Source organism: Hemiscyllium ocellatum, chromosome 18 (assembly GCF_020745735.1).
Source record: "Hemiscyllium ocellatum isolate sHemOce1 chromosome 18, sHemOce1.pat.X.cur, whole genome shotgun sequence".
Lineage (NCBI taxonomy): Eukaryota > Metazoa > Chordata > Chondrichthyes > Orectolobiformes > Hemiscylliidae > Hemiscyllium > Hemiscyllium ocellatum.
Genome location: NC_083418.1, coordinates 51,473,053 through 51,500,320, shown reverse-complemented (window position 1 = coordinate 51,500,320; position 27,268 = coordinate 51,473,053). Strand labels below are relative to the sequence as shown.

At 41.8% G+C, this 27,268-nt stretch overlaps 2 protein-coding genes across 11 annotated transcripts in view; one reads left to right on the top strand and one right to left on the bottom strand.

The window, feature by feature from the left end:
* rnf141 (ring finger protein 141) overlaps window positions 1-2,176 on the top strand; it is a 34,830-nt gene extending 32,654 nt beyond the window's left edge. For all 7 annotated transcript variants that reach the window (XM_060838541.1, XM_060838544.1, XM_060838540.1 and 4 more), the window contains one exon: window positions 158-2,176. In XM_060838541.1, the coding sequence (XP_060694524.1) occupies window positions 158-308 (151 nt within the window). In that variant the 3' untranslated portion in view covers window positions 309-2,176. The remainder of the gene's footprint in view (window positions 1-157) is intronic.
* Window positions 2,177-6,085: 3,909 nt separating this feature from the next.
* LOC132824460 (AMP deaminase 3-like) overlaps window positions 6,086-27,268 on the bottom strand; it is a 52,203-nt gene continuing 31,020 nt past the window's right edge. For all 4 annotated transcript variants that reach the window (XM_060838984.1, XM_060838985.1, XM_060838983.1 and 1 more), the window contains exons 10-15: window positions 25,752-25,878; window positions 24,437-24,600; window positions 20,885-21,005; window positions 15,691-15,864; window positions 14,594-14,704; window positions 6,086-6,930 (exon numbers count right to left, since the gene is read on the bottom strand). In XM_060838984.1, coding sequence (XP_060694967.1) covers window positions 6,754-6,930; window positions 14,594-14,704; window positions 15,691-15,864; window positions 20,885-21,005; window positions 24,437-24,600; window positions 25,752-25,878 — 874 coding nt within the window. In that variant the 3' untranslated portion in view covers window positions 6,086-6,753. The remainder of the gene's footprint in view (window positions 6,931-14,593; window positions 14,705-15,690; window positions 15,865-20,884; window positions 21,006-24,436; window positions 24,601-25,751; window positions 25,879-27,268) is intronic.

Below are 27,268 nucleotides of genomic sequence, written 5' to 3'. Positions count from 1 at the left end.
AGTGAACACAGGTAAGATGAATGAACAGGACTTGGTGGAAGTTGACATGTGCTGAAGGAAAACAAATTAGAGTATTTAACATGCTGACTGTAAGTGAATGAAAATTTTTTACTTTTCAATGCCCAGTCTGAAAGAACGCTTCATTTCTTTGTGGCAGGAGCGACCACAACAGGAATTGTCCTATTTGTCGATTGCAAGTGAAGGAAGCTGGCGATTCTTGGGTTGTATCTGATGCACCTACTGAAGAAGACATAGCAAATTACATTCTCAAAGTGGCAGACGAGGCTGGACAGCCCCACAAGCCCTAAGAATTATCAAGGGTGATATACCCTCTGACTGCTGCGGACAGTTTAAATCTCCCCTTGTAAAAATCAGCATTTTTTTAAAAACACGATTTCAGAGCAATGAGGCCACTATCCGTTGGATTACTTTGATTTTGTCTTTGCTGATTGATCATGAACTGAAGCAAACTGAAGTCCAATTGAAATTCTTAATTGTGTCTTGTACACATATACCCTTGCAGAAATTGGCCTGTCAAGTTTGCATTATGTTCTTGCCTCCAATATTGCATACCTATTACAGCATTCTGCCCTAAGTGCAAACACTAAGTGACTGTTTGTGAGACTTCATGTGAATTGAAAAGCAGTGTTTGCCTGAGAACTTATACCCAATATCTGTGCCTGAGCTGCATTGTTCACTGCATGGGAACTTTGGTTATCTAACCCAGAGAGGTTTGGGAATATTATTTCTTAACTATTCTTTATTGATTTGTGAGTGAGACTTAAAACATTTGCTTTATGCTCATAATAGCTTGAAAAAATGTGAACGTTTTAGAAGGTAAGCTGGTGATGAAATTGTGCCTTTTGTTAGAATGCTGCTAGATTTTCAACACGGTAGCTTGTCAAATAAATTTGTATTTTGCAGATAGTAATTAATGAAGAGTGAGAGCACTTTTAATGAGATTGACAGAGGATAAACCGTAACTTGTTTAAAAAAACAACCTATTTAAGTTTAGAATTTAAGGCAACTTCAAGATCGCATTCTATACAACTTGAAAGCAACTTGTACTTAAAAAATACATGTATTAATACTTTAATTTCACTTTGCTGCAAAAGAATGTCTGTCCCATTTAGCTTATGCATGTGGACAACTATTAAATGAAAACAAAAACATTAATTATTCAAAGTTTTAAATAATCTGCTAGATCAGCCCAAATGACTGAACACATCTGTATTTGCACACATTTTTGTTATCCCCCATCCCTCCATAATCGATTAATCAACTTAATAGATTCCTTCACAATGTTAGGAGTTCCTGTTTATACCTTCCATTAGAAAAAAAAACTTCCTTTTCATTTTTAAGAGAAAGGGAATCCTTCAATTCTCATAACTAGACAGAGAGAATATCAACATCCATATTTATTGAAATCTCCATGAGTACAATTCTATTTCTGTATTGAGCCAAATGAAATAGCAAACACTCTTGAAGTGAGTTCCTGCATTATTAAACTGACATAAATGTGAAATATCCAGACGATTTGCTGTGCCTGTATGATTTATTGATTATCACTGTTTTAACTCCGTAGTCATGTGATGTTGATGGCATTTTGTTTCCAGTGAATTTGTGAAACTCTTCGCTTCGTGAGTCCACTATATAAAGTGCAGCTTAAAATGATACTGCCACATGGATTGTAGCAACAAAGTGATATGTTTCAATTATTGCATGCCTGAAAAGGTTTTATCATTCATTTGGAACCTTGTGACTCAAAGTATATCTCCTTGTTTGTACAGTCTTCTCATTCACCATGATTCATTTAGAAATATCCTTAACTGGAAATAGAAACAGGAATTTAAATTCGTGAAAATTTTTATGCCCTTAACAAGACTCCACATGTTAAGAAGACAGAGTGTGAAGGTGGTGATAGTAGCCTGCATCAATAATACTGTAATTGTACACTGGTGAGGTTCATGACTAATGAGTATTAAGTCATTGACAAACTGCTTAATGAAAATACAATGAGTAGAAGTGCAGCGATTTCCCTGGTTTTGCAGGAAGAAATCATAACAATTTCATGGAGGAAAGCACTGAATTGATCTTGATTTTGTTGGTGAATTTTTTTTCCAATTAGCTTTAATTGTTCAATTTAAGGTAATAAAGCATTTATTCGTTAACATAATTATTACCCGTTCCTGAAGTAGTATTCACTTTATTGTTCTACTGATCGTAGCAAACAATGACACTGTGGTAATTAAAAATTACTAAACCCAAGACTTGCACCTTATGAGTGATTTCTGAACCAGGACTGTTGTGTATATGTCTGCTTATCAGTGATTGTTCTTGGTGGACAAGGGAAAACGACTTGCCTCTGTAGGGTCATAATTAATAAAAACCTATTAATGAGAGTTACCATTTATGATCTTGCCTATTATTCTTAGCTACTTAAGGAGATCAGAATGAATATTGAATTTTGGAACTTGTATGTTTTTATAACAATCAAATACTGGTTTTGGGATTTAAAAGCGATTTGAGGCTATTGTAGTGGTTGGGGTGCTAGTGACAGGGCATTCTGATATTTTTGGAATTTTTAAAAAATTTGCTAGGCACTAAAAGGGTCAGAATTTATCTTGTACCATCTTGGTAGTTGAACTATTCAAAGGTAATGGAATTCTAAGCAAATGACAGCAATCGATCTTGATCAGTTAGTCTACGATAGACCCAGATGGGAAGTAAGGAAAATTGTCAGTTATTTAAGAACTAAGGTTTGGAAATTTCAGCTGTCTTCCTGAGGTGGGAACTCGCAAGTCTTCGCTGCCAATTCTTGGCTTATTTCTCACAGTGTTGTTCATAGTTTGGTGCATGCGTTTCCTGCAAGTTTGTTGAAATAAAAGAAAAATGTCTTTTTTTGTTACAGCTACAAATGTTTGAAGTGGAAAGAAGAATGAGGGGAGCCAGCCATCTGTTTCTTTTTGTGTTTGTTGAAATCGTATATTTCTTAATTCTGTTGGAAGAACTGCCTGTTTGTGGGTACAACAGTGCAATATTGATGTTAAATTTGTAACTTTGGATGATGAATGGAGAATGCCTAAATATCTTAGAGTCAATGTTTTTATTTAATAATTGGCTGGACAAGCATTTATTGCCAATCCCTAATTGTCATAGAGAAGATAATAGTATGCTGTCATCTTGAACCACTGAAATCCATTTACTATAGACCCATCAACAATAGTGTTAGAGAGGTAGCTCCAGGATTTTGACAGTGAAGGGATGGTGGTATATTTCCAAGTCAGTATGGTGACTGGCTTAGAGAAGAAATTGCACTTGGTGATGTTCCCATATATTGGCCAACCTTGTCCTTCTAGCTGGTATGTCCATGGATTTGAAGGTGCTGTCTAAGGAGACTTGGGTGAATTTCTGCAATGCATCTTATTAGATAGTGTACAGCTGCTACTGATCATCAGTGGTGGAGAGCCTGAATGTTTATGGATGTGCTATCAATTATGTGAACTGCTGTGTCGTATATGGTTTTCAATTGCTTGAGTCTTGCTGAAGCTGCAGGTAAACAGGTATTCTATCATACTCCTACCTTGTGCTTTCTAGATGATGGCTTTGGGAAAGTCAAGAATTTGAGTTACTTGCTGCAGCATTCCTGTCTTCTGATCTGCTTATAGTCACGGCATTTATTATTAGTCCAGTTCAGTTTCTGGTCAATGGTAACCCCAAGGATGTTAATAGTGAGAATGATGGCAATGCTATTAAATGTCAAAGGATAAAGGTTAGATTCTGCTTTGTTGGATATAGTGATTGCCTTACCACTTATCAGCCTAAGCCTAGACATTATGCTGGTCTTGAGGCATTTGGATATGGATTGCTTCAGTATCTGAGGAATCGTGATTGACATTGCACATTGCATGAATCAAACAATTTCCAAATTAATGATAAAGGAAAAGTAATTTATGAAGTAGCTGAAGATGGTTGGGCCTAAGACATTACCCTGAAGAACTCCTGAACTGGTGACCTGAAGCTGAGATGATTAAAACTCCAACAAATAAAACTTTTGTTCTTTGCATTGTGTATGACTCCAAACAGCTGCAAGTTTTCCTCCAATTCCCATTGATCTAGTTTTACGTGGGCTCCTTGATGCCACACTCAGTGAAAAGCTGCCTTGATATCAAGAGCAGTCACTCTGACCTCACTTCTGGACTTCAGCTGTTTTGTCAGTGTTTGAACAAAAGCTGTAATGATGTCAGGAGCCAAATGGAAACCAAACTGAGCACTAGTAAGCAAGTTATTGTTGCATGTGCTGCCTGATAGTACTGTTGACCCCTTCCAGTCCTTAACAATTGATAGTAGACTGATGGACCAGTAATTAACCTGATTAGATTTGTTCTGCTTTCTGTGTACAATACATACCTGGGCAATTTTCCACATTGTCAGTGTTGTAGCTGTGCTGGAACAGCTTGGCCAAGGGTATGGAAAGTTTTTCAACTCTTCAGAACTACTGCCAGAATGTTGCCAGGGCCCATAGTCTTTGCAGTATCATCTTCCTCTAGCTGTTTGTTTTTTTTTGCTATCATAGTAAAAATTGAATTGGCTGATGAGTGACATCTTTGATGCTGAGGAATTCAAGGAGACAAAGATGGACCAGTAAGTTGTTTAATTGTCCACCAGTATTCACAACAAGATGTGGCAGGACTGGAGAGTTTAGATCTGATCTGTCGGTTGTGGAATCACTTAGCTCTGTCTGTTTATGGTGTTTGGCCCATAAGCAGTCATGTGTTGAAGTTTCACCAAGTTGACACCTCATTTTTATGTACAAATTCTGCACCCATGTCACCCTCAGTGTTCCATCCAAGTCATGCTCACCACAAACGGGTACTGATTTATCAGCCATGGGGAAGTACAATGTGATAACCATCAGCACGCTCCCTTGCCGATGTTTTACGTAATTTCATGAAACTTCATGGGCAATTCTCCCTTGACTGTAAAATACTGTGCTGGGATCTCTGCTGATGGTGTATGAGATAATGCTTGACTCGTCTGTAAAGACCACTTTCTCAATTTTGGCACTATCCTGCCAACGTTAGTAAGGAGGATTAGCAGGACTGGGTTTGCTTGTGTATGATGCCAGATGGTCTGACCGGTTTCATTCCTTTTGTGACTTTTTAGTAGTTTAACATAACTCTGTGACTTGCTATGTGGGACATTTCAGTTATGTCACAGCGGTGTTGATCTGGTGTCACATGTAGGCCAAAACACACAAGGATTGCAGATTTTCTTCCCCAAAGGGCATTGGTAAACCAGGTAGGATTTTAATCAGTAATGGCTTTATGATTATTAGAATTTTAATTCCACAGCGTGATGGACTTTGAATCTGGGTGTAGAGAGCATTACCTGGTCTCTGGATTACTTGTCCAGAAACAATACCGCTACATCATTGACTCCCCTTGCCGTTAACAGAGAACAAAAGAATCATATCTGCCTCGGAGTTCAGAAGATTGTTGGTCCAGTGCTATTCCAGGACTTGAGCACAAAATCCAGGATACTTTCTTGCAATCCTGGACTCTTAGAGATGTTTTCTTTCAGATGAGAAGTTACATAGAAACAATAGCTATCCTCTCGGGTGGATGCAAAACATTGTGGCATTATTTAGAAGGAAAGCTGGGGAGCCAACATTTATTCTTCAGCTAATATCATTAAAAAGCTCGACAAGGGAGTCACAATTTATGGGGACAGACAAGAAAATGGAGTTGAGACTGTCACTACCAGATTGCCTAAGACCTTACTGAGTAACAAAGTAGGCTTGAAGGGCCATCTGACCCAACATCTACTCAATGTATTCACATTGCTGTTTGTACAAACTTGCTTGCTGTGTGTAAATTGTCTGTCTTTAGTCAGATGAATTGGGTGTTTGGTGCTCTTGACGTTTAATTGTGAGTTTATTGCCTGCTGAGCTACATCTAATATCTTAATAGTTTGAAGAGTCCTCCTAGTCTAGCAGATCTTGTACATGTGGATAAATGCTAACTAGTGTCCACTCACTTACATAAATGCATTAACGATCAAAGTTAAAAATCACAACACCGGATTATAGACCAGCAGGTTTATTTGGAAGTACTAGTTTTTGGAGCGCTGCTCCTTCATCACATGGCTGTGTCTTAACTGTCAGACAAAGGCCATTTTGCCTGACAATCTTGGTAGGGACCTTCACCTCTTCTATTTAATGGTTTTACTCAAAATTTGACTCAGTAAATTTTACATTCACGTAGATACAATGTCCCTAGCATAGACTTTTCTTTTATAATTGTAACAGTCTAGAAATTAACACCAATGGTGCTAATATAAAATAACTTATTCACAGATGAACATGCCCTGGCTGGATTAGTATTTTAAACCTAGTTGACTATACAAATAGAAGTTTTCTAGGCTAAATTTAAACAGCATATTGTACACTTTATACACTAAGGCTATTATATATATTTTGTATATATTCTCAGTGGAGTCTGCACTAGGATTATGTATTTCTTTAAAAAATTGTTAAAATATAATTAAGCATGAGGCAAACAGCATTAATAATATGGTGAAATGCTTACAATTATCTCATATTGGCCGGTAAGGATTTAATCACACTGGCTGTTGTGCTTTTCTGGTTATGAACCAGCCTGATATCTAAGTGCATTTAGAAGCAGTATAATGGGCTTGTTCGGTCCATAACTGATCACCTTTCAAGTTTCTACAAATGCAAGAGCCAGGCTGCTAATTTATTGACCGGCTCATCTCTGTCGATTTCACGGCATCCACCAGGAAGGAGAGCTCGTTGCACAATGTCTCATACCGAAAAGCCATCCGGATCTGAGCTACGTTTGTCTTCCGAATATCATTTCCTTCAGGCCCTTCCTTCAAGTAGTTCACACCCAAGTAGTGTTGCTTCTCCTTTGGAAAGAAGGCAAGTACATTAGTTCTGCTCAATCTTTTTCAAATCATAGAAATTTACAGCACAGAAGGCAGTTATTCAGTTCATTATGTTTGTGCTATCCAAAAAAAAAAGTATCCAGCCTAACCTCAGACTAGATCTTATGTGAATCACATTACAAACTGGAGGAACAACATCTCATCTTCAGACTAGGTACTTTAAAGCGTTCTGGACCCATAATTTTGTATATCCCCTTCCCCTCGGCCACTTTTTATGATTAAAACAATGCCGCCTGCCCAATCCTTCCTTTTATAACTAAACTTCTCCAGTCCTTGCAATATGATCAATCTCCTGATCAATCTGCACCTTCTCTATAGTGTATTTTTTTCTCTCTAATAGGATGTTCATGTTTTTAGCAAAACCAGCATTTATTACCTATTTGTAATTGTCCTCGGACTGAGTGACATGTTAGAACATTCCAGAGCTAACTTCATTGTGGCGGGTCTGGACTGGGTAGGTATGGTGAATTTCCTTACCATAAAAGATATTAGTGAACTGGATGGGTTTTTCCAGTAATTCCCTTTGTTTGTGATTTATTAATTGCACATCATTGCAATTTCACCATTTGACATTGTGGGTTTTGCCCCCAGAGCGTTAGCATGGGCCTCTGGATTAGTTCTTTCATAACCTTCTTGCTGTTACTTTCTATACCTTAGCTAAGAAGGGAAATTATCCCTTGAGCCTCCTTAACCACCTTATCTATGTCTTGCTACACGCAAGGAACTGCGGCCATACATTCTAAGGGTCCTCTACTCCTTTTATGTCTTGGCGCCTTATCATTTATTATACGTTCCTTTCCTTTGTTGGCCCATGTCCAATACATTATTTGATCCTGCTTTAGATTAAATTCCATTTGTCACTTTCTACCCATCTAACCAGTCCACTGATACCTTGCTGTGTTCTATGGCTTTCATTCTCGCTACAAAGCATACAACCAACTCTTGTATCATTTGCGAACCTCTGGTCTCTAATTACCCCATTCTTTCATCCCTTACTTGCTCTTTGTGTTTGTAAAGAGTAAAAAGTGAGGTCTGCAGATGCTGGAGATCAGAGCTGAAAATGTGTCGCTAGTTAAAGCGCAGCAGGTCAGGCAGCATCCAAGGAACAGGAAATTCGACGTTTCAGGCATAAGCCCTTCATGAGGAATGAGGAAAGTGTGTCCAGCAGGCTAAGATAAAAGGTAGAGAGGAGGGACTTGGGGGAGGGGCGATGGAGATGTGATAGGTGGAAGGAGGTCAAGGTGAGGGTGATAGGCCGGAGTGGAGTGGGGGCGGAGAGGTCAGGAAGAAAATTGCAGGTTAGGAGGGCGGTGCTGAGTTCGAGGGATTTGACTGAGACAAGGTGGGGGGAGGGGAAATGAGGAAACTGGAGAAATCTGAGTTCATCCCTTGTGGTTGGGGGGTTCCCAGGCGGAAGATGAGGCGCTCTTCCTCCAACCGTCGTGTTGTTATGTTCTGGCGATAGAGGAGTCCAAGGACCTGCATGTCCTTGGTGGAGTGGGAGGGAGAGTTAAAGCGTTGAGCCACGGGGTGGTTGGGTTGGTTAGTCCGGGCGTCCCAGAGGTGTTCCCTGAAGCGTTCCGCAAGTAGGTGGCCTGTCTCCCCAATATAGAGGAGGCCACATCAGGTGCAGTGGATGCAATAGATGATGTGTGTGGAGGTACCTCTCCCTCCCACTCCACCAAAGACATGCAGGTCCTTGGACTCCTCCATCACCAGAACATAACAACACGACGGTTGGAGGAAGAGCGCCTCATCTTCCGCCTGGGAACCCTCCAACCACAAGGGATGAACTCAGATTTCTCCAGTTTCCTCATTTCCCCTCCCCCCACCTTGTCTCAGTCGATTCCCTCGAACTCAGCACCGCCCTCCTAACCTGCAATTTTCTTCCTGACCTCTCCGCCCCCACCCCACTCCGGCCTATCACCCTCACCTTGACCTCCTTCCACCTATCACATCTCCATCGCCCCTCCCCCAAGTCCCTCCTCCCTACCTTTTATCTTAGCCTGCTGGATACACTTTCCTCATTCCTGATGAAGGGCTTATGCCTGAAACGTCGAATTTCCTGTTCCTTGGATGCTGCCTGACCTGCTGCGCTTTAACCAGCAACACATTTTCAGCTTTGTGTTTATAAAGTGTCTTAGGTTTTATTTGATAGTACATGTCATTGTTTTGTATGCTTTCTATTTGGTTATAGGCCTTACATTTAATTTCCCCCTCACCCACTTTCTATACTCCTCTAGGCTTCTTGCAATATTTAGCTCTCAGTATCTGACTTTATTTAGAACTGTCAGGATGTTGATAAAGCTGTTTATTTTTGAAAGATCTCTGGTTGGAATCTCCTTCAAGGATGCAGAGCTCCCCTCTTTTGTGAAAATTAAAACCTGATGTGCTTCTTGACATCCAGAAAGGTCTAGATTTTGGAATCTTTTTGGGAACTATTTGCTCTGAACCCTCACTGTTTCCTCCTTAAATATCTCCCAAAATCCTGACACTTTGACTTTAAGAAGCTGTTCCAGTCCACTTCTGTGAAATCATGCGTCAGATTAGTAAAATTAGCCCTTCCAACTTTTACTCTTGTTTGATTTTTATTCATTTCCATGACTACAAGTCTAACTGAATTATGATCATTGTTATTCACCATGGTCACTAAAATGTTGCTTCACTGACACAATGGTTTCCACATTCCCAGTTTCATTTCCTACGGTTAAATCCACAAGTTTTTCTTACTGAGTTTGTTCTCTGCTGTCTAAAATAATTCTTATTGTATAAATTTAACAATTCTGAACTTTCTACACCATGTTTGCAATGATTTTATCTCTGTTAATATTAGAATATTTGAAATCCCCTGCTATTTCTAAGCTTTCATTTCTGCACTTTTCAGAAATATATCAATATACTTTCCCTTTTAATGCCCTCTGGTGGGATTCTTGGTACATTCCCAACTGATTCATTGTCAATTTTGTTCCTCAATTCAACCGTATGGCCTACTCTGCTCCTTCCTTTAAAACTTCCTCAAAACAGTCATTGCCACTCCTTGGAAAATTTAGCTCAATGTCATGCTCATTGCCACACCAGGCTTTCATTTTCATAAAAGAAGGGAGCTCTGCATCCTTGAAGGAGATTCCAACCAGAGTCCCTTCAAAAATAAAGAGCTGTATCAACATCCTGACAGTTCTACATCGCATGGAACTGATGACAAGGAAACCATGCCCCTTTTTTCACAGCAGTTCGCTTCCACATTCTGAAATGCAAAGGTTGTGACAGCCACTTTTGCGAGCAGCTGTCAGACATTAAGTACATAGGTACATAATGTTAAGGTGCGTGGAGGGTGGGATGCCAGCTGGAAGGGGCCAGTGTACCAGCAATGTACCACATGGGTAGGATCCTAGCTGGATAGGGTGCCAGGGAATTCATGTAGCAAGTTGCCTGGTAAGTACAGTACCTGCTGGATAGTGGGCCAGGTGCTTGAGAGGTCAGGCAGCTTCCGAGGAGCAGGAGAATCAATGTTTCGGGCAAAAGCCCTTCATCAGGAAAATCGAGAAAAGCATTCTATTCCCTTCAGACCTTGCTATGATGGGCATTTTACAAGGTCCCCATGCACAACTCCCAGCTATTCTGGAAAACTGTCTGCCCAGCCAAATATTCCACCCATTGTTTCCGTGCCCAGTACTGCAACACTGCTTGCCAAACAGACAACAAGCAAAACCAATGTCATCTACAGTTCTTGCAAGGTATTTTGTAACAAACACTACATTGGACAAACAGGCAGAAAACTAGCCACCAGGATACATGAACATCAACCAGCCACAAAAAGACATGATCCACTTTCACTAGTATCCTTGCATACAGATAAGGAAGGACACCATTAAGTGCTCTGTTTCCATTATCTATTTTCCAGCCTTTAGTTTCTCTGCCTTTTTTCAGAAATTGCTGAAAAAGCTCAGCAGGTCTGTGGAGATATATCAGTTAACATTTCAGGTCCAGTGACCCTTTTTATATTAGGCCAGACCAGGTCAGGCTGCAGATTTCCTCTTTGGAAGAACATTTGTTAAGTTAATTATTTGGTAGTTTACTGATCATTATTAATATTTTAAACCATAAGACAGGAGCAAAATAAGCCACTTGGCCCATCGAGTCTGCTCTGTCTTTCGATCATGGCTGTTGCCTTCCAACCCCATTCTCCAACCTTCTCCCTGTGACACTTGATACCTTTTACTCAACAAGAGCCTTTGTCTTAAATATACTTAATGACTTGGCATCTATGGCTTTCTGTACAAATGAGTTCCAAAGATTAATCGCCCTCAAGCTGAAGAAATTCCTCGTCATCTCAGTTCTATAGGGTAGTCCTTTCACTCTGAGGCTCTGCCATTGGGTCTTAGTCTCTCCTACTAGTGGAAACATCTCCGTTCTATCCGGACCTCTCAGTATTGTGGAAATTTCAATAATATACCCCCTTCAATCTTCTAAACTCCAAGTATACACCCAGAGTCCTCAACATCTCCTTCTTATATGATAATTCCATCATTCCCAAGATCCCCTCTAAGGCCAACACATCCTTCCATAATTGAGACCCAAAACTGCTCACAATACTCCAAATTCCAAATGGTCTGACCAGACCCTAAAACGACCTTAGCAATTCATCCCTTCTCTTGTATTATAGCCTTCTTGAAATAAATGCCAACATAGGATGGCAAATGCAAACTGTTAACTGAACCTGCATGTTAACCTTAACAGAATAGAGTCATAGAGATGTACAGCATGGAAACAGACCCTTCGGTCCAACCTGTCCATGCTGGCCAGATATCCCAACCCAATCTAGTCCCACCTGCCAGCGCCTGGCCCTTAACCCTCCAAACCCTTCCTATTCATATACCCAACCAAATGCCTCTTAAATGTTGCAATTGTACCAGCCTCCACCACATTCTCTGGCAGCTCATTCCATATACGTACCACCCTCTGCGTGAAAACGTTGCCCTTTAGGTTTCTTTTATATCTTTTCCCTCTCACCCTAAACCTATGCCCTCTAGTTCTGGAATCCCCAACGCCAGGGAAAAGATTTTGTCTATTTATCCTAGCCATGCCACTCATAATTTTGTAAACCTCTAAGGTCACCCCTCAGCCTCTGACATTCTGGGGAAAACAACCCCAGCCTGTTCAGCCTCTCCCTGTAGCTCAGATCCTCCAACCCTGGCAACATCCTTGTAAATCTTTTCTGAACCCTACACATCTTTCCGATAGGAAGGAGACCAGAATTGCACTCAATATTCCAACAGTGGCCTAACCAATGTCCTGTACAGCCGCAACATGACCTCCCAACTCCTGTACTCAATACTCTGACCAATTAAAGCAAAGCATACCAAACGCCTTCTTCACTATCCTATCTACCTGCGACTCCACTGTCAAGGAGCTATGAACCTGCACTCCAAGGACTCTTTGTTCAGCAATACTCCCTAGGACCTTACCATTAAGTGTATAAGTCCTGCTAAGATTTGTTTTCCCAAAATGCAGCATCTTGCATTTATCTGAATTAAACTCCATCTGCCACTTCTCAGCCCATTGGCCCATCTGGTCCAGATCCTGTTGTAATCTGAGATCGCCCTCTTTGCTGTCCACTACACCTCCAATTTTGGTGTCATCTGCAAACTTACTAACTGTACCTCTTATGCTCGCATCCAAATCATTTATGTAAATGACAAAAGGTAGAGGCCCCAGCACCGATCCTTGTGGCACTCCTCTTGAACTTTGACTCCTAAGTCTGTTTGTGCTTGAGATTTCCAAAGCCTTTCCCCATTTAGAAAATAGTCTACATCTCTATTCCTAAAAAGTGCATAACCTCATATTTGCCACATTGTATTCCATCTGCCACTTCTTTGCCCACTTTCCTTGCCTATCCAAGTCCATCTGCATTCTCCCTCAAGACAACTTTTCCTCTACCTCTCTCCCTTCTTAAGCAGGGTGTTACATTCGCCATTTTCCAGGCCCCTGGCTCAAATGATTCCTTAAAGGTCACTACCAATGCTTCCAAACTTTCCTCAGCCTGTCACTTTCAGAACTCTGGGGTGTAGTCCATCCAGTCCAGGTGATTTATCCATCTTCCCACCTTTCAGCTTCCCCAGCATCTTAGCCTTAAAATGGTCACTGCCCTCACCTCTCACTCTGTTCTGATATGCTACTGACATTTTCCACTGCGAAGACTGATGCAAAACACTTATTCAGTTCCTCTCTGCCATTTCTTTGTTCCTCATTATTACTTCAGTGTCATTTTCTAGCTGTCCAGCAACCATTCTTACCCCTCAGAGAATGAAAAAAACTCTTGCAATTTTCTTCATTGTCATCTAGCTTTTTTGTTCCGGTTTTATTATTAACTGAATTCCAGCTCTCCCACCTCCTAGTGTGACTTTGAACTCAACCTCTGAGCATTAGTGAAAGTTCCTGCATTACTCGTCCAGAGGTAACATTGCCACTATAGTACCACTGATACCCAATGATCTATAACTTATAATAGTTTTGTTTAATTTGTTGAGGCAGTGCCTATTATATTTAACATTTTCTTCCTCCACAATAACTACAGGTCACCTCTATACCCAAATCACTTTTGCTATAAATATTGATGCTAGTTTAGCCTTCACTTCGCAGCAGCTCTTGTAAATCATGTCAAAACCTCAGGAGTCACTCTCTCAACATTAATCTGATCACGTGCCTTTCAATGATCGATTCGCATGGGCTGACTTGCTGTTCTTTACTTTTTTTGGAATATTGTCTGCAATTGTATTGATTCTCAGTTTGTCTGGAGAAAACAGCGCAGATTGCAAAGGGAAGAATGTTTTCCCATGAGAGAGAATTAATTGGCACCATGTGTAAGTTTGCGCTCAGTTACTGGTCATGTTTCATTGCTTAGATTTCAGAATTACATCATGGTTAAAAATCCTAAATGTCTTGGTGCAGCAGAGGGTCAGTGGGATGATCTTGAATATTCAAGATGGACACCCCATACACCCACAATTACTGCAGTCATGATTTGGAGATGCTGGTGTTGAACTGGGGTGTAAAAAGTTTAAAAATTCTCACAACATTAGGTTATAGTCCAACAGTTTTAATTGGAAGCACACTAGCTTTTGGAGCGTCGCTCCTTCATCAGGTGATTGACAATCACCTGATGAAGGAGCGACGCTCTGAAAGCTAGTGTGCTTCCAATTAAACCTGTTGGACTATAACCTGGTGTTGTGATTTTTAACTAGTTACTGCAGTGTGCAGGATAGGATGCTCTTCTCTTTCTTCTTGAAAAAAAGGTAGCAGACATTTGCTTTAGGCTCTTGGTATAAAGGTTTTCAATAAAACATGCACTGGAATATACAATACTTAGATGTCTCTGTAAAAGGGGAGAGGCGGAAGGTACAAAAGGCATGTCTGACACATTCTCATCTTCACTCCCCTGATCACTGGCAATGTTTGCTTGCAGTTGGCAGAATTAAATTCATCCCCATCTGCTTCTCAAGTTGCTGTCTGTTCACTGAAAGTCTCCACTTGTGCTTCAATGAACTACCTGAGCACCGAAACCTGATATGAACATGATCCCTTTAATCATGCAGCCATATTAAAAACACTGTTTTTACAATTTTACCTCATGTGACAAGCCACTTTGAAGCACACTATTCCTAGCTATCTCACACAGGTCACAGGTGCTGAGTTTCCACACTTGGGCAGCGATTGCGTATTCCTCCATTAGTGCCTCCTGGATCAGAACAGAACAATTTGTTAGTTCCCTATTACAAAGAACAAGCAGCAAAATGCCAGAAAGCAGAAACCAACTGAATTGATGTTGCAGGACAAATGCCAAATTTGACGGCAGAGATGGTTAAAGTCAAAAATATTATTAAAACATGCAGGTGAAAGATTCAAACTCTCAGACTCTCTCCCAATCAAAGACTAGCTCACCACCCCAAGATTTCTCCATCTTTAAATTTGGAGATTGGGAACGGAAGACAAAATTATTTCTGAATATTTACAGACGTACAAAAACAACAAGCAAAACATTCTTGATCTTCATCTAATGTATTCATATCTTTCACTCTGGAATTTATATTTTCACAGACAAACTAGGTATATTTGTGTGAAATTTATATTTGTACAGAAGTGAATAAAGAGCTTGAGTTCATGATTACAGTGACTTCATCTCCGCCAATCCTATTAATCTGTTAATTCTCCAGATCACTGTATCACCTTCGGGAGCAGCTCAGTGGTTAGCACTATTGCCTCACAGTGCCAGGGCCTTGGGTTCAATTCTGGTTTCAGGTGACTATGTGTGTGGAGTTTGCACATTCTCCCCATTTCTGCATGAGTTTCCTCCAGGTGCTCTGTTTTCATCCCATACAGTTGAAAAGTCTGCAGTTTAATTAGACCGGTAAATGTGGGGTTACGGAATAGGTTTGGTTGGGAAGCTCTTTGTGGGGTCAGTGCAGATTCAAAGGGCCAAATGGCCTATTTCCCTAATGTAATGGTTCTATGGGCGGCTGCAAAGGATCCTGACCAGTATGATGAGGTATAAAGGGAAAACGTAACGAGAGTTTCATTCTGCTTTTTGTTGAAGCTTGCTCTCCAACTTCACCAATCTCAGTGTGGGGTGTTCTAGACAGTGTTAACACACATGGGGATGACCAGGCAGAAAATAATTCCATCAGAGTCTTGATGAGCATTGCATAGCATTTAAGATACACGCACCTTTGTATAATGAAATTGCATGGGGTCATCCGTGGAGAGGGAGACCTTGAGACCTTTGTGCAGGAACTCACGCAGTGGGTTTTTAGAGTATTCCAGAAAAAGGCTGTTATTACTCAGCGGGGACATGGCGATGGGTACCTGAGCAAGGTAGTAGAGATACTGAAGCACTGGACTCTGGAAAACATAAATATAATCAGGCTTTCTAACTCATAGTACAAATAAAAACAATATTACACTAAATAATGTACATAATGTAAAATCCAAATTAGGGAGTTGAGTTGTCATCAGTCCAGAGGGAGCAACCTCTGTGGAGAAAGTGAGGACTGCAGATGCTGGAGATCAGAGCTGAAAATGTGTTGCTGGAAAAGTGCAGCAGGTCAGGCAGCATCCAAGGAGCAGGAGAGTCGACATTCCGGGCATAAGCCCTTCTTCAGGAATGAGGAAAGTTTGTCCTGCAGGCTAAGATAAAAGGGAGGGAGGAGGGACTTGGGGGAGGGGTGTTGGAAATGCGATAGGTGGAAGGAGATCAAGGTGAGGGTGACAGGCCGGACTGGGGGTGGGGAAACTGGAGAAATCTAGGTTCATCCCGTGTGGTTGGAGGGTTCCTAGGCGGAAGATGTGGCGCTCTTCCTCCATCCGTTGTGTTGCTATGGTCTGGCGATGGAGGAGTCCAAGGTCCTGCATATCCTTGGCGGAGTGGGAGGGGGAGTTGAAGTGTTCAGCCACGGGGTGGTTGGGTTGGTTGGTCCCAGAGGTGTTCCCTGAAACGTTCCTCAAGTAGGCGGCCTGTCTCCCCAATATAGAGGAGGCCACATCGGGTGCAGCGGATGCAGTAAATTATGTGTGTGGAGGTGCAGGTGAATTTGTGGCGGATATGGAAGGATCCCTTGGGGCCTTGAAGGGAAGTGAGGGGGGTGGTGTGGGCGCAAGTTTTGCATTTCTTGCGGTTGCAGGGGAAGGTGCCGGGAGTGGAGGTTGGGTTGGTGGGGGGTGTGGACCTGACGAGGGAGTCACAGAGGGAGTGGTCTTTTCGGAACACTGATAGGGGAGGGGAGGGAAATATATCTCTGGTGGTGGGGTCCGTTTGGAGGTGGCGGAAATGACAACAGATGATACAATGTATGTGGATGGTCCCAGACCATCCATAACCTCATCACCTCAGAGGATCTCCCATTCACCACCTCCAACCTCATAGTCCCAAAACCCCACACTGCCCTTTTCTACCTCCTGCCCAAAGTCCACAAACATGACTGCCCCGGCTGACCCATTGTCTCAGACTGCTCCTGCCCCACAGAACTCATCTCTGCATACCGCGACACGGTCCTGTCCCCCTCAGTCCGAGAACTCCCCACCTACGTTCGAGACACCACCCACACCCTCAACCTCCTCCATGATTTTCGCTTCCCCGGTCCCCAACGCCTTATCTTCACAATGGACATCCAGTCCCTGTACACCTCCATCCCCCATCACAAAGGACTCAAAGCCCTCCGCTTCTTCCTTTCCCGCCGTACCAACCAGTACACTTCTACTGACACCCTCCCTCAACTGACTGAACTGGTCCTCACACTGAACAACTTCGCTTTCCAATCCTCCCACTTCCTCCAAACCAAAGGAGTAGCCATGGGCACCCGCATGGGCCCCAGCTATGCCTGCCTATTCGTAGGATATGTGGAACAGTCCATCTTCTGCAGCTACACTGGCACCACCCCCCACCTTTTTCCTCCGCTACATCGATGACTGTATCGGCGCTGCCTCGTGCTCCCACGAGGAGGTTGAACAGTACATCCATTTTACCAACACCTTCCACCCCGACCTCAAATTTACCTGGACCGTTCAGACTCTTCCCTCCCCTTCCTAGACCTTTCCATTTCTATTTCGGGCGACCGAATCAACACAGATATTTACTACAAACCGACTGACTCCCACAGCTACCTAGACTACACCTCCTCCCACCCTGCCCCCTGTAAAATCGCCATCCACATACATCGTATCATCCGTGGTCATTTCCGCCACCTCCAAACGGACCCCACTTTCAGAGATATATTTCCCTCTCCTCCCCTATCAGCGTTCCGAAAAGACACTCCCTCTGTGACTCCCTCGTCGGGTCCACACCCCCCACCAATCCAACCTCCACTCCCGGCACCTTCCCCTGCAACCGCAAGAAATGCAAACTTGCGCCCACACCTCCCCCCTTACTTCCCTCCAAGGCCCAAAGGGATCCTTCCATATCCGCCACAAATTCATCTGCACCTCCACACCCATCATTTACTGCATCCGCTGCACCCGATATGGCCTCCTCTATATTGGGGAGACAGGCAGCCTACTTGCGGAACGTTTCAGGGAACACCTCTGGGACACCCGGACCAACCAACCGTGGCTCAACACTTCAACTCCCCCTCCCACTCCACCAAGGATATGCAGGTCCTTGGACTCCTCCATCGCCAGACCATAGCAACACAACGGATGGAGGAAGAGCGCCTCATCTTCCGCTTAGGAACCCTCCAACCACAAGGGATGAACCTAGATTTCTCCAGTTTCCTCATTTCCCCTCCCCCACCTTGTCTCAGTCAAATCCCTCGAACTCAGCACCGCCTTCCTAACCTGCAATCTTCTTCCCGACCTCCGCCCCCACCCCACTCCAGCCTATCACCCTCACCTTGACCTCCTTCCACCTATTGCTTTTCCAACGCCTCTCCCCCAAGTCTCTCCTCCCTACCTTTTATCTTAGCCTGCTGGACACACTTTCCTCATTCCTGAAGAAGGGCTCATGCCCGAAACATCGACTCTCCTGCTCCTTGGATGCTGCCTGACCTGCTGCGCTTTTCCAGCAATATATTTTCAGTAATCTCTGTTTCAAGGACAGTATGTGTTGTTATAGAAGCAAACATGGGAGACAGCTGTCCTGAGAGAGGGGACAGTTCCTGGAATAAATTGTTAACCCAAGATCCCTTCGTGCCTGTTCAGATGGCTTAAAATTCCTGTGATGTTATTTGAAAGAAAGCAGTGCTATTGTCCTGGCCAACATCCTTTCCTCCACCAACATCTGCCAACAGATTCACTGCTGCTTTTCATTACTGTTTGACACTACATGATGTGTTTGTTGGCATAACTTTAAAAGTTTATTTATTAATTGGTTACAACAAACTTTTAAACATTAAATGAGACAGCACCAGAGGGATTATTTCAATTCACTGCCTAGGTGCCATTTCTTTGAATGAGCTGACCAATTAGTCCTACTCCTCTGATCCTTCCTATGACACGGCTATGTTCTCATCTTTAACAATCTTTAAAAATCAATTCCCATTTGAAAATGATTGTTAAATCTGCTTCCACTACCCTTTCAGGGATCTCATTCCAGATCACACTAACTTGCAGCTTAAAACCCTTTCATCTTCATGATGGTTCTTTTGCCCAATGTCTAACTTCTATCTTTTTTCTATTACGTTTTTGAATATCTATTTTCCCTCAACCTCTGTTCTAAGAAAAACAATACTCTGCACAGAACTCAAGTCCCTTCATCCCTCATACCATAACTGGACCTTCTCCATAGCCTTGTCATTGTGTAGTATTGAATACTCCAGCAATGAAAGGTACAATAAAAATTCAAGTTATCATAAATGCTTAAGACTGACGAAGAATGATCATGTTTATTGTAGAGCGAAAAGACAAAAGTTCTTTCCAACCTACAGCTGCTGTTTACAGCATTCTAATGTAAGTTCCTAAATGCAAAGCTAGTTTGAGATTTACAGATGAATATTGAATTACCAAGTGTTGTCTTGACCTCATGCCCATTTGGAATGGGATTAGGTGCTAACTGATCTTTAATTCTAGATGCTTTACTGCATTTCGTCTGCAGTCTGTCAGATCCTCTGCCTGCACTGGAGTTAAATGAAGGTCATGAGAGAGAAAGGGACACCATGTCCATTACAGACACAAATACTGGAAGCTGATTACAGATTCCCAGTATTCTCCTATCCTGTTAGTGTTCACTCATTTTGAGAACAGCAGTCTGCTTGACTACATGAGTCTATCTGATGTTCACACACAAGCTTCCCAGGAGTTCCCAGAGCTTGGAAACATGGTGTTCCAACTGAGACCAGAAAAATGGTTTGAACTTAGAAACATATGAAACAAAATATGATACAATAGAGACAGAGACCATTCAGCCCATTATATAATGCTTGCTGTAAAAGAGCTATCCAACATTTTTGCTATCCTGCTCTTAGTCTGTAAATTAAAGCGCATGTCTACGTTTCTTTTCAATGCAATGAGAGTTTCTGCCTCTAACACTTTTTAAAGTAGTGACTTCCAGACTTCTCCTTTATGCTCTGAATGAAAAAAATCACTAAGTCCCTCTGATTCTTGTGCCTTCTGCTTTATATTACCACCCTCTTGTCCAGATTAAGTTCTGTTTGCCACTGTTCTGTTCACGTGACCAAAACAGGGATGTCTCTATAGCTTCCTTCTCACTATTAACCAAACAGCCAATGTTTATATAATCTTCAAGCATTTTTATCATGACTATTGCAAATCTAAATCATTGATATATACTACTGAATACGGCAGTGCACTTGTTAAGAATGATTAATGATGAATGATCACCTTCAAATTTTGGAAGTATAAAAACATTGAAATCAAACCGTTTTATAGCACTTTTCATGATGTTAGGTGATCCCAAATCACAGCCAAGGTAATGCTTTTTGGAATGTAGTGTCAAAAAGTATGGCGCTGGAAAAGCACAGCAGGTCAGAAAGCATCAGAAAAGCAGGAAAATTGATTTTCAGCAGGAATGTAATCAAACAATACGGAATCGATTAACAATCCGATCTATTTAAATGTTGGTTGTGATAGACACTCTGCTCTTCTCTTCAGGTAGTGTGCTGGGATCTTTTATATGCACTTGGCATAGAAGCTAAAACTTTAGTTTAATATCCTGTCTGAAAGACAGCACATCTGACAGTGCAGAATTCTCTCATTACAACTCCCTTATCTGTGCGACAATGGGGACTGTCATGTCTAACTTTTGTTCCCAAGTGACTGGAGTGCAATTTGAACCCACAATCCTGATTCAGAGCTACAGAAAGTGTCACAGCTGGCACTTATTAGTTTAAAGTGAGATACTGTGCTGTTAATGAACGAGACTGATTTTCACAGCACCCACGTGATTCTATACTGTTGTTGTATGTGAGCATACCTTCTTAAGATTCAGTCCATGTGAAATATTGTCCGCTGTTAGAAAGGCTGAAACCAAGTGAGTGATTGAACCAGCCTCCCCACAGTGAGGTCGGAACTGGAATGTACTCAATCCTCGTTCCCTGAAAAACAAACCAGAGTATCAATAACTTATGATGGTTTATCAGGAGGTAACAAGATCCAGGTGTCATCCTTGGCTCATCAAGAATTTTTCACCAAACCTGCATCTCACTCTTAAAACTCCTCCTGCCCAAAATAAAATCCAATTCCAGTCAAGAGTCCCATTTTGTTTCTCCTTCACCAAACTTATCATTGAGCTGGAATCAGTGAACTAAAACCCTGGAGAATTTAGGAAGACCAAAAGCAGGTCAGAGAAAAGATCAAACTGTAGAACATACAGTAGTCCCACGAATCCCTGGGGATATGTTCCATGACCTGCTGTGGAAGACTGAAACCACTACTAGGTGCGAACCCATTCATGTAAATGGGAAGCTTACTTTCCCAGCATCCTCCTGGACCCTAGTTCTGGAACATTCCCAATGATACATTCAGGCTGTGGTAAACGGTGGGTAACTGGACCTGCGGCTATGGAGGTCACCCTGCACATTGCCCTTTCAGGGAGAACATTCAAGATAATAATAATTCACTCATTAGAGAGATCTTTCCTCTCATTCATTCTCTAGTCACCAAAGTCTGGTGCCCAGGCTTAGGTACAATGCTCCAACGAGTGTTCAACCAGTGCTTTTTATAAGGGTTTAACATTAAATCCTTTCTTTTGTTAATGTCTCCACTAATAAAGTCAAAATATTCCATACTGTGTTTAAAAAGCCGCCTCAATTTGTTCTTTCACCTTCAAAGATTTCCATTCCTATCCCCTCAGACCCCTCTATTTCTACACACCCATTAAAATTGTGCCAAATAGTTCACAGCCAACCAAAATCGTTTTTCTCTTCTGTGTATTAAATTTTGTCACCTCACTTCGTCAGTCTATGCCTTCTCATTAGTACCCTCTGCATTGTTAACAACAATTCCAAGTTTTGTGTTATCTGTCAACTTTGAAGTTGTGCTCCATCTGGGTCTGGGTTATTAGTATAGATCAAAAAATGTGTGAATACCGATCCCTAGGTACACCAGTGTACAATTTGCCTCCAATTTGAAAACAGTAACTCAATTCTACTCTTGTTTTTAAAATCGTGATGGAACAGGATAGACCAGATCTAACAGTTGAAGTTCTAAATTGGAGAAAGGCCAATTTTGATGGTATTAGGCAAGAACTTTCAAATGCTGATTGGAAGCAGATGTTTGCAGGTAAAGGCTGGAAAATGGGAAGCCTTCGGAAATGAGGTAACAAGAATCCAGAGAAAGTATATTCCTGTCAGGGTGAAAGGGAAGGCTGGTAGGTATAGGGAATGCTGGATGATTAAGGAAATTGAGGGTTTGGTTAAGAAAAAGAACAAAAAGCATATGTCAGGTATAGACAGAATAGATCAAGTGAATCCTTAGAAGAGGATAAAGAAAGTAGGAGTATACTTAAGAGGGAAATCAGGAGGGCAAAACGGGGACATGAGATAGGTTTGGCAAATAGAATTAAGGAGAATCCAAAGGGGTTTTACAAATACATTAAGGACAAAAGGGTGACTAGGGAGAGAATAGGGCCCCTCAAAGATCAGCAAGGCGGCCTTTATATGGAGAGCCACAGAAAATGGGGGAGATACTAAATGAATATTTTGCATCAGTATTTACTTTGGAAAAGGATATGGAAGATATAGACTGTAGGGAAATAGATGGTGACATCTTGCAAAATGTCCATATTACAGAGGAGGAAGTGCTGGATGTCTTGAAACGGTTAAAGGTGTATAGATCCCCAGGACCTGATCAAGTGTACTTGAGAACTCTGTGGGAAGCTAGAGAAGTGATTGCTGTACCTCTTGCTGAGATATTTGTATCATCGATAGTCACATGTAAGGTGCCGGAAGACTGGAGTTTGGTAAACGTGGTGCCACTGTTTAAGAAGGGCGGTAAAGACAAGCCAGGGAACTATAGACCGGTGAACCTGACCTCGGTGGTGGGCAAGTTGTTGGACGGAATTCTGAGGGACAGAATGTACATGTATTTGGAAAGGCAAGGACTGATTCGGGATAGTCAACATGGCTTTGTGCGTGGGAAATCATGTCTCACAAACTGAATTGAGTTTTTTGAAGAAGTAACAAAGAAGATTGAGGGCAGAGCACTAGATGTGATCTATATGGACTTCAGTAAGGCATTTGACAAGGTTCCCCATGGGAGACTGATTAGCAAGGTTAGATCTCATGGAATACAGGTAGAAGAAGCCATTTGAATACAGAACTGGCTCAAAGGTAGAAGACAGAGGGTGGTGGTGGAGGGTAGTTTTTCAGACTGGAGGTCTGCGACCGGTGGAGTGCCACAAGGATCGGTGCTGGGCCCTCTACTTTTTGTCATTTACATAAATGATTTGGATGCGAGCATAAGAGGTACAGTTAGCAAGTTTGTAGATGACTCCAAAATTGGAGGTGTAGTGGACAGCAAAGAGGGTTACCTCAGATTACAACAGGATCTGGACCAGATGGGCCAATGGGCTGAGAAGTGGCAGATGGAGTTTAATTCAGATAAATGTGAGGTGCTGCATTTTGGGAAAGCAAAGAGACCTTGGAGTGCATGTTCATAGCTCCTTGAAAGTGGAGTCGCAGGTAGATAGGATAGTGAAGAAGGCTTTTGGTATGCTTTCCTTTATTGGTCAGAGTATTGAGTACAGGAGTTGGGAGGTCATGTTGCGGCTGTACAGGACATTGGTTAGGCCACTGTTGGAATATTGCGTGCAATTCTGGTCTCCTTCCTATCGGAAAGATGTTGTGAAACTTGAAAGGGTTCAAAAAAGATTTACAAGGATGTTGCCAGAGTTGGAGGATCTGAGCTACAGGGAGAGGCTGAACAGGCGGGGGCTGTTTTCCCTGGAGTGTCAGAGGCTGAGGGGTGATCTTATAGAGGTTTACAAAATTATGAGGGGCATGGATAGGATAAACAGGCAAAGTCTTTTCCCAGGGGTCGGGAGTCTAGAACTAGAGGGCATAGGTTTAGGGTGAGAGGGGAAAGATATAAAAGGGACTTAAGGGGCAGTTTTTTCACACAGAGGGTGGTACGTGTATGGAATGAGCTGCCAGAGGATATGGTGGAGGCTGGTACAATTGCAACATTTAAGAGGCATTTGGACAGGTATATGAATAGGAAGGCTTTGGAGGGATACGGGCTGGGCGCTGGCTGGTGGGACTAGATTGGGTTGGGATACCTGGTCGGCATGGACGGGTTGGGCCAAAGGGTCTGTTTCCATGCTGTACATCTCTATGACTCTATGACACTGCTTGTGGTCTCTCAAATAATTTTATATCAGTGCTACCAGTGCCCCTTTAATCCCATAGGTTTAATTTATCTAACCCGGTTATTCCAAATTCTTTTATTCAGCTTATTTTGAAAGTCCAATTACATATTAACCATGTGACCCTCATTGCAATGAGTGAAGTAGTTACAGAATACCTACTTCCTCAGATTGTTGAGCACCATAATGTTTGCATACATATAGTAGAGGTAGTAGCTGTATGGTGGGTTCTGCTCTCTCGTCCACTGCCCAGGGGTTGGACTCTTCACTGAGAACATGTGAGCACTGTGCTTCGACTCATCATCCACACTGTCAAAGCCCGTCACCTACAACAGAAAGCAAACTGGTTAGACACCACGGACTTCCCACCATAAATATACGATATTGCATTATGCAGGGCCTGGTATAGTAGCCAGCTCAAATTCAACTACAACATTTTGAGAGTTTTAATTCAAGTTTTAAAAGTTTGAAAATAAAAAAAATTGTTCTCTGTAACAATGACTGTGAAACTATGCCTTCCATTATATAGAACTGATGTATTGACACAACTGGATCGTTGATGTCCCTTTAAAAGGAGGGACCCTCTTATCTGGCCTGGTTTTGATACATCAACACCATTTGGTTGTATCTTTACCATTGCCCTAATGTGGCTTAATAACACCCACCATTGTATCAGGTAACCACCTACACAGAGGAACTCATAGGCAATAACTAGGATGGTCTTTACCAGCAATTATTCTAGTTATTTATTGCTTGGGACAACTAAAGCTCAGTTAATATAACCTTATCCGTTGTAAACACCCCCCCCCCCCCCGCCCCTTTATCTTTAAAAGCTTCTGTCTGGTCTTTGTTTAGTTGTCTCACTATGTCCTGACTCCCTTAAATTTCCATATAAAGTGAGCGAAATTTGTCTTGAGATTGAGACAACCTTTTTAAAATGTATTCATTTGTAAAAGGTATCATCAACAAGGGAAGTATCCATCCCTAATACAACTAATGAAGAAGCCAATCAAGTATCAACTATGTCTGTAGGTGTTCCTCACCTTAAGGACATAATGAATCAGACTTTTTTTTTTGTAAAACTCTGGTAGTTTCATAGTGACCATTGATACTAACTTTTTATTCCAGTCTAATTAAATTTTTTAAATATTTCCTCATTTGCCAAGATTCAATCTGAACTCATGTTTCAGGATCATTTGTTCAGGCTCCTTTACTACAACATAATCACTCTGCAATCAAACCCCTAATGCTATTATTACTGTTTATTGTCTTGATATTTTAAAAAGCTCCTCTTCAGAATAATTCTTATCGAAGTGGAGTAATTTTTATTTAGATAACCAGAGTTAATGTTTTGCTGATTCTCTCATTTAAATTAGTTTCAGTTTCTTTCAGTAAAAAGAAACAGGCAGATTATTTAAGACACTATTAACAGGAGTAGAGCATATAGGAGTAGTTTTAACAGGAGTAGTTTACGCACGTATTTTAGGAAGAGGTGAAGTTCCCGATTTTCTTTGGGGTTGATTGTTGCTTCAAAAAGAGGCAAGAAAATATTCTCCAGCATTTTTCCAAAACTAGGCAAGATTTTTTTTGTTCGAAATATATCACTGCAAGCAAAGTAAAAAGGCAATGAGAGATCAGTTCACTTTCCCCAACCTCATCACTCATACAATTTTCAAGACAATTTGGTGTTTTCTCATCATCGTCATAGACTATCTCCATAGTAAACATGTCCAGGTTTCTTTGAACAAATCTATTTATGGGGCAAAATCTTTAATATATCTCAGTGGGAAATGCACTGAAGATGATAGGTTCAAGCCTTATTCCATCAAACTGAACAGATAAAAAAAGCTTCACAAAAGTGAGGACTTCAGTGCCAAAGAATCAGGACTGAGGGAGAACTTTAACCTCAAAAGGTTAGAACTGAGGGAGAAATGCAGGGTCACAGGATCAGTACTGAGGGAGCACTTTGCTGATGGTGGTGCCCTGTGGTTGCAGTGCTGCCCTGTTGGACATGTCATCTTTGAGCAAAGTTGTTACACCAAATTGAGGTTTTGGTCTGAACCCCTTCAAACAGTCATGGAAACTTATTGTTCATGAGAGTATTAAAAACCCATTGATGGTATTGAAAGATCAGCAAAAGTTCTCCAATTGTCCTGTTCATCATTTCAAACACAACATCATTCAACTTGTGTTGCTCGAGAAGGACTGATAAATTAAACTGCATTTGTTTCAATGCAAGAGATCTAGCAGGGAAGGCAGATTAACTCAGGACTTGGTCTGGAGAAGGAGAAAAGAAGGCCTTATGCCCGAAACGTAGATTCTCCTGCTCCTCGGATGCTGCCTGACCTGCTGTGCTTTTCCAGTCAACTCTTGACTCAGGACATGGTTAGGAACACATGACTGGGATATCATACCAATTATAGAGACGTGGCTCAGGGATGGACAGGACCGGCAGCTTAATGTTCCAGGATACAAATGCTGTAAGAAGGATAGAAAGGGAGGCAAGAGAGAGAGGGAGTGATGTTTTTGATCAGGGATAGCATTATGGCTGTACTCAGGGAGGATACATCCAGGGAAGTTATTTGGGTGGAATTGAGAAATAAGAAAGGGGTGATCACCTTATTGGGATTATATTATAGATCGCCCAGTAGTCAGCGGGAAATTGAGAAATAAATTTGTAAGGAGATCTCAGTTATCTTTAAGAATAACAGGATGGTTATGATAGGGGATTTTAACATTCCAAACATAGGCTGGGACTGCCATAGTGTTAAGGGTTTACATGTGGAGGAATTTGTTAAGTGTGTACTAGAAAATGTTCTGATTCAGTATGTGGATGTACCTACTAGAGAAGGTGCAAAACATGACCTACTTTTGGGAAATAAGACAGGGCAGGTGACTGAAGAGTCAGTGGGGAAGCACTCTGGGGCCAGTGGCCAGCAACTATAATTCTGTTGGTTTTAAAATAGTGATGGAAAAGGATAGACCAGATCGAAA